Source organism: Sesamum indicum, linkage group LG11 (assembly GCF_026168435.1).
Source record: "Sesamum indicum cultivar Baizhima isolate 11 linkage group LG11, ASM2616843v1, whole genome shotgun sequence".
Lineage (NCBI taxonomy): Eukaryota > Viridiplantae > Streptophyta > Magnoliopsida > Lamiales > Pedaliaceae > Sesamum > Sesamum indicum.
In genome coordinates this window covers 13,823,208-13,837,606 of record NC_142667.1, presented here as the reverse complement: position 1 = coordinate 13,837,606, position 14,399 = coordinate 13,823,208, and the positions used below count along the sequence as shown (strand labels likewise).

The window sequence follows — 14,399 nt, the reverse complement described above, 5'->3', positions numbered from 1 at the left end:
AACTAAAATATACTCTCATCTCTAAAATTTAAAAAGGACTCATAAGATTCATTAGAAAGAGAATTTTACATGGACCTTTTACTATTATGGGGTTCTTTTGCTGTTATTTTGATAGAAGAGTGATATTTGAAATTTTGACTAATACAGGGGTCTTTTTTGCAATTTCTTGTCTCAAGTCACAACCCTTCTGAGCAGACCAGTCTCACACACTCTCGTCAATCTCCATTCTCCGATTCTCCGCTCTATGCCGCCGATTGCTCATTCCGGACTCTGCTTCTCATAAAGACGGAAGGTACTATCTGCGGAAGTCCAGGTGCATTTTACTGTGCAGTTTATTGTTGCTTTCTTCTTGAAAACCTAATGCTACTAAAACTAATTGGCCCTTTGTATTATTGGTTAATTTGATGCAAGAGTCTTTTTTGCACCATTCATTGTCTGAACTATAGTTCTTGATACTTTCTGTGTTGAATGTTCTGAAGTTCTTGGCGCCATATCCGATGCGTGTTTGATAACATGTGTCTCCCTTTCATGCTGATGTATAGGTGTCATGAGCATTCACAACCTTCAAACCAGTTCAATTCGGAAGGATTTTACTGAGCCTTCCGTAGTTTGTGCTGCTCGACGAAAGCCAAAATTGGTTTATGCTGCGCCTCAGCTGGTCTCCAGTATGCCTTAGTTTCCTGCATTTTCATTCCCATTGTTGGAGTAATAATAGTGCCCGAGGGAGACTTGTGGAGTAAAATTGGAATGTTTAAATTGTTTTTCAGGAACCAAAAAACTTTCAATACAATGTGGGGTTCAATTTCGCCCTTGCATTGACATACACAAGGTTTGAATCGAATCTTGTGCATTTATTATTTTCATTGCTAATGTGGGTAATTGAGATCCATTTGGTGTGTGGGATGGCCTTGCAATGGCCGTTCTCCACAAGGTCTTGTGAATGAGAGAAAAAAAGAGCATACAACTGTGAACCACAAACTTACAGAAGGCAGATGGCTCGAGAGATTAACAATATAAGAACTCTAATTTATGCACAAGGGAGTTCTAAGGAGATGTAACAGGACTACTTGTAAATAACGTCAAACTTTATAGTTTAGTTTTGCAAGATCAATTCCTGCTTGTAATGTGATTCAAATGCGTGTGACCTGTTACTCTTCAGTTGCTTTTCACTTGTACATGGAAAAGATACTGTTTATGAGTATCAATTATGGATGAGTCACACCAGGATCATTCTAATTATTTTCAGGGGAAAGTTAAACAGATTGTTGGATCCACTCTTCAAGATTCTAAAGAGGGAGAATCAGGTCTTATCACTAACTATGAATCTGATAAATCGGCTGCAGAATATGCTAAAATGTATAAGGATGACGGGCTTACGGGTGGCCATGTGATCATGCTTGGGGCTGATCCATTGAGCCAATCAGCAGCAATCGAAGCATTACATGCTTATCCTGGTGAGCATGATTTACTCTCTCTTCGACACATTAATCTGTTGTATTCTGATGTATCTTTCTATATAATTGGTGTGTTCATTATTATAGGTCACCTTACATAAATATTGCTGAAGAAAATAAAACCAGAACATGATTAAAATTCACTTATTTTTTATTTCCAAAGTGAAGCTGAGCTATATTAGCTTGTACGGGCTAAGGACAGTATATTTTGTTCATACATATTTTAGATTGATTCTTATGTTTCATGATCTGAAGTACAAGGGTCTTTCGAACTGCTTTTGGAGTTTCTCAACCGTTTTGAATAATTTTGCACGGTTCCAACTGCTGGAAAGCTATTTCAGTATGAGAGACATTATTTTAATAGTGATTTTTGGTTTACCCTGTCCGGACATATACTGATTTCACATGCCATGAATTAATTTAGAGTTTGTTCCTCCGAATTTTATGTTACCACCTGAAAATTCCTACAGAAAGCTCATTGACACTAGGTTCTCTGAAAATCAACATAGAATGCACACAGAATAATTTGTTTGATTGAAAAACTTTACACCTACTGGATCATACTAGAGGAACTACTTTCAGCTATTGAACTACCTGCCATTCAGAATATCAACTTGTACTGAGAGATTATGTGGAGTGATGTATTAATTTATGATCTCCACGGTAGAGATTTTTCTACTGGTATACTTACTGCAGCCATGGAAAACATCTAGGTGGTTTGCAAGTTGGAGGTGGTATCAATTCAAGTAATGCCTTGAGTTACATATACGAAGGAGCAAGCCATGTTATTGTTACATCAGTATGTACTATTTTGTTTTCTTCTTAAGTGGATTGTTCATGTTACCTTTATGCATAGAGTAACTTTCTTCTCTTACTGTTTCAATCAATACAACCGGACCTTCTATTTATGTTGTTATGCCGGCCTTCATAATGTCTTCGTTTTTCACCTGAGTTGTACTTATGCTTGTTAGGATTCCATTATGGTCTTTGACTGAATGAATATCAAGGTTAGCTGAGTGTGACCTGGGTGTATTAGAGGGGCATTAAAATTGTTTGATGCTGATGGTTGCCCGCTCGTTCACCATATAAGAAACCTGTAGGCATACGTTGTGCATCAGTGGCCTGTTTCATCTTTCATATTGAGCTTTGCAACGACGAATGAGATATAAAACCCTGCTTTTTATATGATGGTAGATGGTCTACCATATAATCTACGTAAAGCCAATTCTCGAACTTGAGAGACAGCTTGGTTATCGCTGCTCAGTGAAACAGTATTAGAATGTAGATAACTAAATTGAGTATTTGTGGAGATATAGCATAGCCCGAGAAAGTTTCATACGGCAGAGAGGAAGTCCTGCAGGTTTCAGTGAAAGATTTTGACATGTTTTGCATATAATCATCTTTCATTATGTTGAATTAATCTTTGATTGCAAAGCATGCTGGGCAAAACTTCTAATGTTCGGAAGCTCATCTGTTGGTACTTTATTGCAACGGCAGTACGTATTTAGTAATGGACAAGTTGATTTCGAAAGGCTAAAGGAACTTGCTCATGCTGTGGGGAAACAGAGACTTGTGTTGGATCTTAGCTGCAGAAAGAAGGTAAATACTCTTCCTAAGGACGTGACTTTTGTGACTCGTACAAAGGCTGTCTGGATAGTCTTCTACTTTGTCTGTGTTTGAGGTTGGTGTCAATTTCATACATGAATCAACATGTTGGGTTTTCACTTGGTTTCTGTGTCTGGTTCGGTTTTTGAGTTACCCAAATGATCTGAGGTTTTTCTGCTGAAAAATCAGTCCAAGTTAACTCATGCGAACCCACATGACCAAGTTGAAAAATTAAAATAAAATTTTGATAAATTGATATTCTGATTCTAAAAAAATAAAATTAGCATATTATGTTTTGACCACTAAAAGAACTCTAAAAGCAGATTTGAGGTTACTTGAACAAATAATTTAGTGTACTTGCTTTTAGATTACTAGTAAATAGTAACTCTATGTACTTGCAAGTTAGCATAATTATATTATAGAATAACATGGATGAATCTGATTTGTGATGCTGATACCCATGATACTAACTTAGGATGATTGTAATAGATGCATTGTCAATTGTATAGAAATGCTTGCAGCGAACTCTATTTGTCGAGAAAATGAATCATGGTCATTTTATTAGCATCAGTGACTTGTGTTTTATGCAGGAGGATAGGTACGCAGTTGTCACAGATAGATGGCAGAAATTCACGAATGTATATCTTGATAAAAAAGTGTTGGATTTTCTCGCAAACTATGCGGATGAGTTTCTGGTCCATGGAGTTGATGTTGAAGGCAAAAAGTATGTTTTTACAGTTAAGACGGTTCATTGCATTTGCTAGCGGAAGTAAATAATTTAGCTAATGGTTTGACACTAGGGAATGCACGTCCATAGAATTGGGAATCTTTTCATTCTGCTCTGCTAGTAGAGAAATTTGTAAAGTTTCTCCTGATATTGAAGTACCAAAGTACCAATACTTGGCATCTGATTTTATCTGCCCTCTTTGGAATTGCAGGCTGGGAATTGATGAAGAGCTTGTGGCTTTGCTTGGCAGGCATTCACCAGTGAGCTTCTTGTGAATCTGTTGTTGGATATTTGTTCTCCATAACTTTTATTCTTTCTCATTCTATTTTGTTTTTTTTTTTAAAATTTTTTTATTTTAATCACTGATTCGTGAGGCAGATGCTTCAAAAATCATTATTTGATTGTCTATGATGGAAGTAGGGAAAGTAGTGCCCTTTTTTTAGAAAAAGAAGAATTATGCTTTCACATGCTGGACATTTCATTTACCTATGTCATGCAACTGAAGTAGCTTTGTACATCAAGCATTCCCATCTCATAAGACCCTTGTAGCTTAAGCTGCTACAGTTTGAATTATCGATTTATTTAATTCTTTGATATGTTTGCCAGATTCCAGTGACCTATGCTGGTGGCGTCACCACAATGGCTGACTTAGAGAGGATTAAAGTAGCAGGGATGGGACGTGTAGATGTCACTGTTGGCAGTGCTTTGGATATTTTTGGGGGTAATCTACCTTACAAGGACGTAGTCGCCTGGCATTCTCAGCAAGAGGCTTTGGCACTTTGACATACCTTAGCTTTACAAAATTCAGACATTTTTTTTGTAATGCCGGGTTACCCTAGATGCATAATGTACAAAAATTGAAGCATGATAAACTGTTTAGAGCCACATGGCTGTGGATTTTTTTGGCTGAAGATGCTTGCAACAAGTAGAAACTTATTTGTTTTGAGGTTTTATCATTTACCTTTGCTCCTAATAAATTTCTGGGACACGTGTTCTTGTGATCTCAAAATGAATACCTAGCAAGCGTCCTTGGGGGACACCCCAATGGTTTGAGGTTTAATATTTCATTGTGGAGATGTTGGGTTCAAAACTCATTGACAGTGTGTGTAAGTGGATGCGTGCATGGGTTTAAAAAAATTAAAAAACCAATACAAAGCTTTTCCAGGATTAACTACCAGACATCAATCTTACAGGAAGCAACTCTTTTGACGAGCAGTGTATTTGGGCATCTTGTCTGATAAAAAGCTTTTACAACCTTACCTCCCTGAAAAGCTGGAGACATGAGACCACTCCATCTGTGAACTAACTGCAAATATGAGTTCTTTGCATGACTCGTCGAGTTAAGCCTATCCGACGAATGAGATCTTGCTAGCATAATATGGGCAGCTATTTTATGTTGTTTTTAAGTATACTCCCAGTTTCCGTCCCTCAGAAACAATGAAGTTAATCAATCTCCATACTAGTATTTCCATATGGCCTGTTCAAACATTTCCTGTCAGCTGATTTGAGCATATAGCTCAATTTATTCACCTGGTTTATAATGTATATAGTCTTTAACTTTGTTCTTCTTACAACTAAAATTGACATCTCCAAGTTGCGTATAGAAGTAAGTTTGAAACATCTAACAGTCATTTTTTCAGTTAGATTTCTTTAGGACACATTGTATTTCTGTTAAACTACAAGTGAGAAGTATCTTGTACATTTTCTGACAAGAGAGAAAATTCAAAATCTATATTCTGTTTACCCTGATGCTCCTAGCTACATATTTTTGTATCTAAACATCATTTTTTCTTTCTTTACCCTTCTTGTTTAATTTACAAAGCCAACAACAACTAGTTCACTTCAGGGATACTTTCCAAATCTGGCAACCATCTATCAGTATCACCACTTTCAATCTTGTTTATGCTCCCTTCTCTCTGCACCTGAGCAATCACATCTTCAACTGAAACTCCCCCACTTCCCATCATAGCCTGCAGCTCCTGCTTGCTGATCACAAGCTTAATCCTGACGACTTCAGGCGCTCGTCGGGCTCCCTCCACGACCTCATCCGAGAAACGAACTGTCTTCTTCTTCTTAGGCGATGGAGCCGGCACCGGCACCGGCAAAGGAAGCAGATAGTACAAGTGCCCTCCAAGCATCTCAGCATTTGGATGCAGGTGCTTCACTACAGGGAGTTTATCAGATATTGCATGGTGAGAGAACTCGGACAATACTTGATGAACTTTTATTGGTGATTTGTACTCAATTATCTTCCCATCTGTCTTCATCACCTTCACTGTCTTCTCTTCAATAACTAAGCAATTCCCCATAGTTATTGCCAAGAAAATATCTGATCAAGAAACTTTAAGAATGTCAAGTGAAAATTGGCTTTTGTACTTTTGAAGTAAGGTTTTGTGGGAGTACATATGTGTAGCATTTATACAGACAAAGACTTGAGGTTGCCCTCAAAGTTTGTGAATATTACAAGACAACCTTACAACACTTTTGGGCCCCACTTTAATGATTTTTACTGATGACTGGCGTGCTTAGGGATGGGATCATGAGCCATTACCTCCTAATTGAGATAATGATGATGCATTTGAACCTGCCTGTTTGCTAATACAACATATTAGTATTTCATAGCTGGGGTGTTCTATTTTTAGCATGTGAGAAATTTTATTACAGTGAATAAACCTTATTTTCTATGAAATTATTTATATTTGGCTTATAGTATATTTCGAAAACACTTGAATCATCCGAAAATTCAAATAAAGTCATTTATAAATGAAAAATCTCATATCGTATTAAATTTTTTTGGTCTCCATACGCATTAATTGTCGAATAACATCGTAATATTGTAAGAAATCTTGAATTTTATGACAAATATAATACTCATGATCCTCAAAGTTTTCTGTAGTTATCTACAATTGTATGAACAAAAACACGTGATACTTATTTAAAAATAATTCACTAATTAATACATTATAAAGTTTTTTTTTACATATCTTGATAGTAATTATGTATATGTTGAACTGAATAAGAGCAAGCGTGGATGGGTTGCTGTGAGCATGGTAGGTCCCTGAGAGGTGGAGCATCACCAAACACGATTTTTATTGGGAGATAATCAGTTAAGATCTAGTAGGGCCATCCACTTAAATCGCTACTTAGTGGTTGACTGCTGCTCAACCTTCAAATTATATGCTCGACTCCACTCTAGCAACATTGGTTATTTTCTTTGATCCTCTCAGCTCTCCCCTAGATAGGCCGGTTGGACACAATTATGATATTACTTTTAACTTTTACTCTCATGCGTCATAGGCGTATTTAATAATTATGATATTATTATTTTTATAAGAAATTCTTTTATACTTAAACCCCGTTATTAGTCTATCCCATAGTAGATAGCCCAGCTGCTCGAACTCCAAATTTTTTATGAGAGGTTTTGAATTTTAAATTTGTGTTGGTGTGTCAATGTGTTTGGTGCATACCTTAAAACAAAACCCTAAATTGGTGCAGTTGAGTGCTGAAATTTGCAAGATTTCTTGCTCCATATTTTCCTTATAAACCAAAGTTGGGGTTTTGAAGGAATGTCCCATAAATGGGTTGGAAGCAAATGAAAATAAAGAAAAATGAGCTTTTTGACCAAAAATGAAATAGGTATTGAGTGTGAAAGGAACCTACTTGGATGTGTATATGAGGGCACTAAGTAGCACAATATTGGGTCATGGATTGTTGCATGATATGATCTCTTTGGTTAGTGGTAAGTGATGTTATCACCACGCATGCTTTGATATAAGCCCACCTCTTTCCCTGTTCTTTTTTCATTGCCATTCAAAAAATAATATGTTCAATAATAATTTAAATGCAGATATTCATCAGACTTTTTCAAATTTAAAGTTTATGCTAAAAAGTTAAATTTGGTTCCATCAACCAAGATTTTATTTTACATCAAACCTGTCATTCTTCCAAATATATGATAGTGATGTGGGTCATTTATGAATAAAGTTGATAAAGTCCGTCCGCCTTTCGAAATCAATAAATGATAAAACAAGCCAAAGATCTCGGTCTCGATCCAATCTTTACGAGACCCATCATGATATCGTATGGAAATATAGGTTCAATTATATTCAGATACTAAATCTAATTATCAGACCTGCTCATCAACCTCATCTAAAATTATAAAATAATTTACCGTTATTTAACTACAGAATCATCCCCGAAAAATTTCATATCACCCACTTGCATACTTTTCCATCGAAGTCGTGATTAAAAGATATTATACAGTAAAATACTAGTACAGTTCAATATCTTCTAAAAAAAAGACCCCTATTTGCTATCGTGTGAGATTGTCTCCAAAAAAAGTTAACAAATTATACATAACTCTATTGCACTTTGTGGGGTAGTTCTTGTTGATGCATACGCACAAACACATGGAATTGAATGTGGATATTTTGAGTGAGAATAGATGTTTATCAATTGGTGGGAGGGAATTGGGAGAGGACCATTCCGACATTCATAATAATAAAATGGAAGATATTTTTGAAGTTGCAAGGATAGATATTATTGGTATAAAGCCTGCCAGTCCCGACATGCACTAATTCCTGATATTTTTTCTGATTCACAATGCAACAATTATGCATCCTCCACAATCTTAAAAAAAGACCATATCATCTTTAATTTTCGTAGTTGTTTGATGATGATTGCCTGAATCTTTCGTGTCCTATACTAGGAAACCCCCATATTCATCAAAATATTTGTCTTTCTTTTTTGATTTGATAAATTTTAAAGTTTTTTAACCAAAAACCCTTGAGAACTTGTGGTTGGTTTGTCTAGCTATTTGTATAATATCCAGTATAAAATGAAACATCAAATCAAAATAAAATATTTTGAGATGCCTTATAAGAGTTGATGATACACAATATTATTCTTTTCTTTTTACGTGTTAATATTTCTCAACTCTTTCTATCATTCAAAATTTTTTATTGTTACTTGTGTACATAGTTTTATATATTTATTTATATATATATATATATATAAAATGAAATGTAAGATGTAATTGTAAACTATTTTATAATGGGATAATTATATTTATATTCCTGATCTGTGATTTACACAGATTATCTTGTCTTTTGTGCAATTATAGAAACCATCCCTCGTAGCTAAAACGTAGGTTAGTTTGTGTAATGATACCGGCGTTTCTGAGGGGTCTATGCATAATTTTTCAAAATGGAGGGGTGGTTTGCAAAATAATGGTGATGCTTTTAATGGGTGTATGTATAATTTTTTGAAAAGTAAGGATAATTTGTGTAAGTAAATCATAGGTTAAATGGTGTATATATAATTATCCTTTTGTAATAAAAGATTCCGACAACCTCCAAGTGTAATTGGAGAAGGAAGTTGGAAACTTCTGTTTGTGTTCTTGGCGATGATGGTTTTAAACGTCTAACTTATCGAAAAGTTTAAACTATTAGAAACGAATATTTAATATTTAGTATCTTAACATGCTCCATTCACATACAAACTTGTCCGTAAAACCTTTTTTTTTTTAATAAATAAGTATTAGTGAGATTCAAATCGAATTTTTTATTTGACTTGATTCTGATACTCTATCTATGGTCCACTCCATCTAGAAGTACAATTCATGTTCTCCAAATACAGGGTATAATCTACGTCTAACAGTCTAAGGTTGAAATAAGAGAAGTAGAAGACAAGAGTGTAAGAAGAAGAGACAAATATTCCCTCCCCTTCTCATTCATACCCCAACAGTCGCAATCTACTTTTGCCACCCACACTCACAAAAATGAAGACATTATTAACAAACACATTTCTTAATTACCTTCACTCACTCCCTTTTGGACCAAGAATCAGGACCACCCTCCGCCCAGTTGTCACGCCTGCGCTGGGCGGTCGCCGCCAACAACATTAATTCTTTCAACTTGCCTCATACGTGAAAAATGATTCATAAGTACCCCTTGATTTAAAGTAATGCTTGCCCCAAAATAAATATTTTTATCTTTTATATGAGAAAAGTTATTTCATAAGTACCCGTTGATTTAAGGTAATTATGATTCGAGGCTACTAAATCTCCGATCACTATTTTATTATTAGTTTATAACAGACCAAACGAAATTTTCTTATCAAGTTATCTTTATATATTTTTAAACACTAATGCATGTAAGAAGGCCAATTTTCAGAATAATAGCATTAAATTTGGTGAATTTTAACTAATAAATGGATCTATTTATCATATAGAAACTAACTAGATGTAATATCACAAATTACATAACTTAACATATAATTATACCAAATTTAAAAAAAAAAAAACAGTATAATTATCCCTATTGTATATTGTGGCAAATGCGGTTCTACCAATAGTTGTGTAGTTATTATAGCCCAACTGGTATTTTTCACCTCCATAAGAGACCAGCCCACAACAGAGTGGGCTGCCTATTAAACAAAACGAGTGGGGCATTTTCAGTATAGACCATGCACTTGCATTGCATGTCTTAAATCAAGATACTATACTCGTGTAATGAAGAAAAATACTTGACAAGACAATGATTCTTGACCTCTCCAGTAAATATTTTCTTTTCTTTTCTTTTTTTTTTTTTGGAAAAAACAGAATAGTAGTGCACATGGATCATCTATCAATATTTTTTCTATATCAAAATCTATAATTTTCTATGATATTGTCAAGAAACATCAGATGCCTGATCGATGCCTCTGAATCATTAGCTAAATACTAGGTAGAAATATTGTGCATGCACAAACATCATTATGCTGCAGCAGCTCCAAATATGGTGGAGCTTTTTGTTATTTGAATGATTATATGTATACCCCTTGAAAGAAAATGAAGGAACCAGGTAAATTATGGGACTAATCAAAACCTTTTCTTCAGTATGGAATCCTTAAGCAGTAGTAGTTCTTACAAAACTTGCTTGTTCAGCTCCAGCTGAAGCCATTCAGATCCAACTTCTTGCAACTTGAAGCAGCATCATTTTCGTCGTCTGTGTTAAGGTCGAGTTTTGTTGAAAACAAAGGCAGTTTCAACTCGGAGGACGTCTTCTGCTTCTCCAGCTTCATTACATCATTGTTGTCGGTTTTCTGGCTGAAAAATTTGATATCTGCATTGGCTTTAATCCTTTCCTCTGGATGGTTGCCACTACAGTTCCATGTCCCGCTCTGAAGTCCAATGCTCATTGATAAGTTGCTGGAGTTGGTTTCTGCCAAGAATGCTTTTTCCGAAGTGCCATTTGCTGTCGAAAAGAACGTTCTGGTTTCAGTTTCGTTATCCCTTTGCTCTGCAGGTGCTCTATAGGTGGTAGGTTTGAAGCCCATGAGATTATTGTGTAGTTCTTGGTCTCTGAGGGAGCCTTCAAATGATGAGGTTAAGCAGCTCTCGAACGAGCAATCGGTTGGCTGAGTAGTTTGTTTCTGCTGGAGGCACAAGTCTGAGAGTTCTTTCATCCCTGAAAATGCAGAATTCAGGCATTGGGCAGATACTTTGGACATGAAATCAGACAACTGAATCTTGGCAGCCTCTAGGCCAATTGTTCCCATGTTGGGCTGTCCTCCAAGTGTTTCCTGTGCTTTCTCTAGCACAGACTGCAAATATTTACCTTGGGCCTCTATTCGCAGCTGCAAATGCCGTTGTACCTATGCAAAGAGTAAACAAACCTTGTTATAATTACGACAGGGACTTTGTAATATTCTCTGCACATGAAGAATTTTTGCTCCTATTTACCTCAAGCTGTTCGTGCAGCCTCCGTTGCGCTTCAATTTGCATTTGTATCGCTTCACCCAACTGCATGTTCCTGATACAATGAAACAAGGTCAGTTGGATATTTCATTGAGTATATCATGACAGGAAAAAAACATGTGCTCCGGTTCTTTTAGTTCGTACTTAGTTGTTTGGTTCGCTGTGTGTTGATTGCTCATGTGGGTGACGTTCGCTCCAGGCATTCTATCTCCTGCTGCTGCAATCAGTTTTGAACCCGGTAAGCAACATATATGTACTTCTCAATGGTAGTTATGATTTATGCTAAAACAAAGTTTATGGAAAATTATAGGGTTTCTTACCAGCTTTATTGCTGCCACTATTAGCTTGTCCATGGAGGTTTTTACTCAGTCTGTATTTCTGCAAGCAGGCAATGAGAATATCTTAGAACACCATTGTTCATCACCGTTGTTCTCTACTGTTACATTTGGGAATTGAGAATTTACCTGAAGATGACTCTTCAAGTGGTATAAGGTTAGTCCTTGAATTCCCATAAGCTTCAAGACTGATTTTGGAGTAGCTTCTGCAACACAAGGAATTACATGAATTAATTAGCCTAATGCAGCAGCAGAATTGGTTCTTGTTTCTGAACTAGAAACGTTGCTTACTTTCAGCACCTCCCAATTGATTTACTGCTTCTATGAACCGTTCATGAAGGTCTGGTGTCCATTTGAGTCTTGGCTTAGCATCAGTGGAGAGAACGAGTCCTGAATCTCCGGTGCCATTCACACCTTGAAGAAACAAGTGCCTTTCAGGCGGAACAGACATTCGCGAGGAAGTTTGTATGTTCTTTCCTTGGTGATGGTGATGATACATTCTGTAGTCTTTGACATGGTAATTTCCAACGATCATCGTCATGTTAAGGATGAAAAGAAGTGGTAAACGTAAAGAAATAATTATACCTGAAAATGATCTAGATCAGCTTTATGCCTATCTGCTTTCAAGAATGCAAATTATGATTCTGCTATATTCTGCATACTCTAATCTTGATTGAAGCTGGCTACTGCCTATTACTCGTTGTTCTCAACCGATCCTCACCTATGGAAGTTGCGTTCAGGAATGTCTTATAAGCATATGAAGAAAGAGAAGAAAAGGGTGGGAGTAGAATACAAGTGAAGGATAGAATCTTGAACAGGGGCTAACAGAACATCAGATCCAATCCCATCTACCTATCGACCCGAAAAGAGATATTGTCTTTGCATTTCCATGCATCAGTGGGTCCTCTTTTTGCAACTCCCCTTTCCATTCTCAGACAGCTGCACAAGTCATGTAAAATTCCTCCTCGCTACGACTTTCTTGGAGAAATTAACACCTTACAATAGGTACAAGAATAGATCCACCTCAGTCTTTCTTTTCAGTGCACTCATATTTGTCATCTGCAAAGTTACGGAACCTTATTCTGGAATTTATAGTGGAATTTTTCCCTCTAATGAGGATTGGGAATCCACTATCTATGTTGTTCTGAAACAAGTCGTTTTTTTTTTCCTTCAGGAAGATTCTGTTGACTAAAGCATCCACTTCGCAACGAATACATATATGGAAAAGAGGTAACAGCTGGTGAATAATACTTCCATGAGTTTGTACGACTCCAGGCTAAGTTAAAAGATGCCACTTTTTTCTCATGGGCACAGGGTTTAATGATCAGGTACGATCCATGCAACGGTAGGGATGTCATTCAAGACCAGGTTTTACAGTTGGCTTGGAAGGACTAAGATCATTTTAGCTCTTTAGTGCATACAGACTTTAAAGTTTCAACACATCTGGCTTTACTAAGTTTTGCTGCAAAAGTTCTTGATCAAATGGCTTCACAATGTCGGCCCCCAACTCATTGCGTATACTTCAGAAAGAAAGTAAACGGATTGTTGCTTACTTCCATACCTTCATCAAATGCAAACATGACATGTGACTGATGGAAGATGGCAAATTATTTCTCCCTTGACACGTGTGTTTACAGATGAGTCTACAAATATATACTGTTGTCTGATTCTAGTTTCTAACATTTTGGTTTCAATTGTTACATGCATACACATCAAACATGTCTAGCTCTAACATTCGCTTTCAGCAGAAAATCTACACAGAAAGATGGTCTCTGTGTCATTGTCATTTTGGCAGTTAACAGCATTTTTTCTTGTACCAAAACTTCAAATGGAGATCAGTGACGAAATATCAACGATGCATGCAAGAAAGGCCAATAACTCCTGCAGACAAGTTCTTCTGTAAGCAAGTGCCCACAGACAACTCATTGTTATTATTAAACCTCTAAAGTGCAGAATTAGTCTCTGTGAATGGAAGAGGCAATTCCTAAATGGTAACTCTGGCATTCACAGGCGCGACATCTGAGTATGATTGGGTAACTAAGAGACCAGAAGAATCATCGATCTCTGCTTGCATTAAAATTAAATTATTTATGTTTTGATGTGAAGAAAATAATATTCCTCTCACCCTGAACGATGTCTGAGCATTAGTTCCCACCAAGCTTTTCAGGAAAGATCATTTGATTCTGATATATCAGGATATTTTATGCAGTTTGGAGGAATCTTGCGAAAGCCTTTATATAAAGTTGTAAAGCTGAAAATTCCTCAATAGTTTTGCTGGCATGTGGATAGGAATGACTTGAAGATGGGGACTGATGTGTTGCTCTTCACGCTCCCGATAAAACAAGATAATACTATTAATATGGCATGCGACATGATTTCTCAAGACTCGATTGGTCTGACCTGATTGATATTGTAGCCACTAACACATATACTGCAAAATTAGCTAAACAAAGTAAATTAATCTTAAAAACCTTCAGCTAAACTTTGTTCTGTAAGGATCCTGTTTTTATGTCCAAGAATGAATAATACTGCAAGATTTG

General features: G+C 36.3%; 3 protein-coding genes across 8 annotated transcripts; 1 reads left to right on the top strand and 2 right to left on the bottom strand.

The window, feature by feature from the left end:
* Window positions 1-135: 135 nt before the first annotated feature.
* Window positions 136-4,739, top strand: APG10 (Aldolase-type TIM barrel family protein). Of its 4 annotated transcripts, none has more exons than XM_088875670.1 (9): window positions 136-292; window positions 543-665; window positions 768-829; window positions 1,247-1,454; window positions 2,168-2,253; window positions 2,952-3,053; window positions 3,650-3,783; window positions 3,998-4,046; window positions 4,393-4,739. In XM_088875670.1, exons 2-9 carry the CDS (start codon window positions 548-550, stop codon window positions 4,567-4,569), a joined length of 936 nt encoding a protein of 311 aa, XP_088731796.1. In that variant the 5' UTR covers window positions 136-292; window positions 543-547; the 3' UTR covers window positions 4,570-4,739. The 4 variants fall into 4 exon arrangements, with proteins under 4 accessions (XP_088731796.1, XP_088731798.1, XP_011094329.1 ...); XM_011096027.3 differs by having other exon boundaries at window positions 162-313; XM_088875672.1 differs by lacking the exon at window positions 768-829.
* Window positions 4,740-5,393: 654 nt separating this feature from the next.
* Window positions 5,394-6,179, bottom strand: LOC105174061 (uncharacterized). Its single transcript, XM_011096026.3, has one exon. The coding sequence runs from the start codon at window positions 6,093-6,095 to the stop codon at window positions 5,619-5,621; it is 477 nt and encodes a 158-aa protein (XP_011094328.1). The 5' UTR covers window positions 6,096-6,179; the 3' UTR covers window positions 5,394-5,618.
* Window positions 6,180-10,295: 4,116 nt separating this feature from the next.
* Window positions 10,296-12,872, bottom strand: LOC105174060 (myb-related protein 2). 3 transcript variants are annotated; one of them, XM_088875272.1, is made up of 8 exons: window positions 12,445-12,872; window positions 12,151-12,366; window positions 11,989-12,065; window positions 11,845-11,902; window positions 11,669-11,741; window positions 11,510-11,579; window positions 11,385-11,421; window positions 10,296-11,234 (listed from the first exon to the last, which is right to left on the bottom strand). In XM_088875272.1, the coding sequence occupies exons 2-8, from the start codon at window positions 12,356-12,358 to the stop codon at window positions 10,708-10,710; spliced, it is 1,050 nt and encodes a 349-aa protein (XP_088731398.1). In that variant the 5' UTR covers window positions 12,359-12,366; window positions 12,445-12,872; the 3' UTR covers window positions 10,296-10,707. The 3 variants fall into 3 exon arrangements, with proteins under 3 accessions (XP_088731398.1, XP_020553351.2, XP_088731397.1); XM_020697692.2 differs by having other exon boundaries at window positions 10,296-11,421; window positions 11,669-11,738; window positions 12,445-12,870; XM_088875271.1 differs by lacking the exon at window positions 12,445-12,872 and having other exon boundaries at window positions 10,296-11,421; window positions 12,151-12,394.
* Between the last annotated feature and the right edge of the window lie 1,527 nt (window positions 12,873-14,399).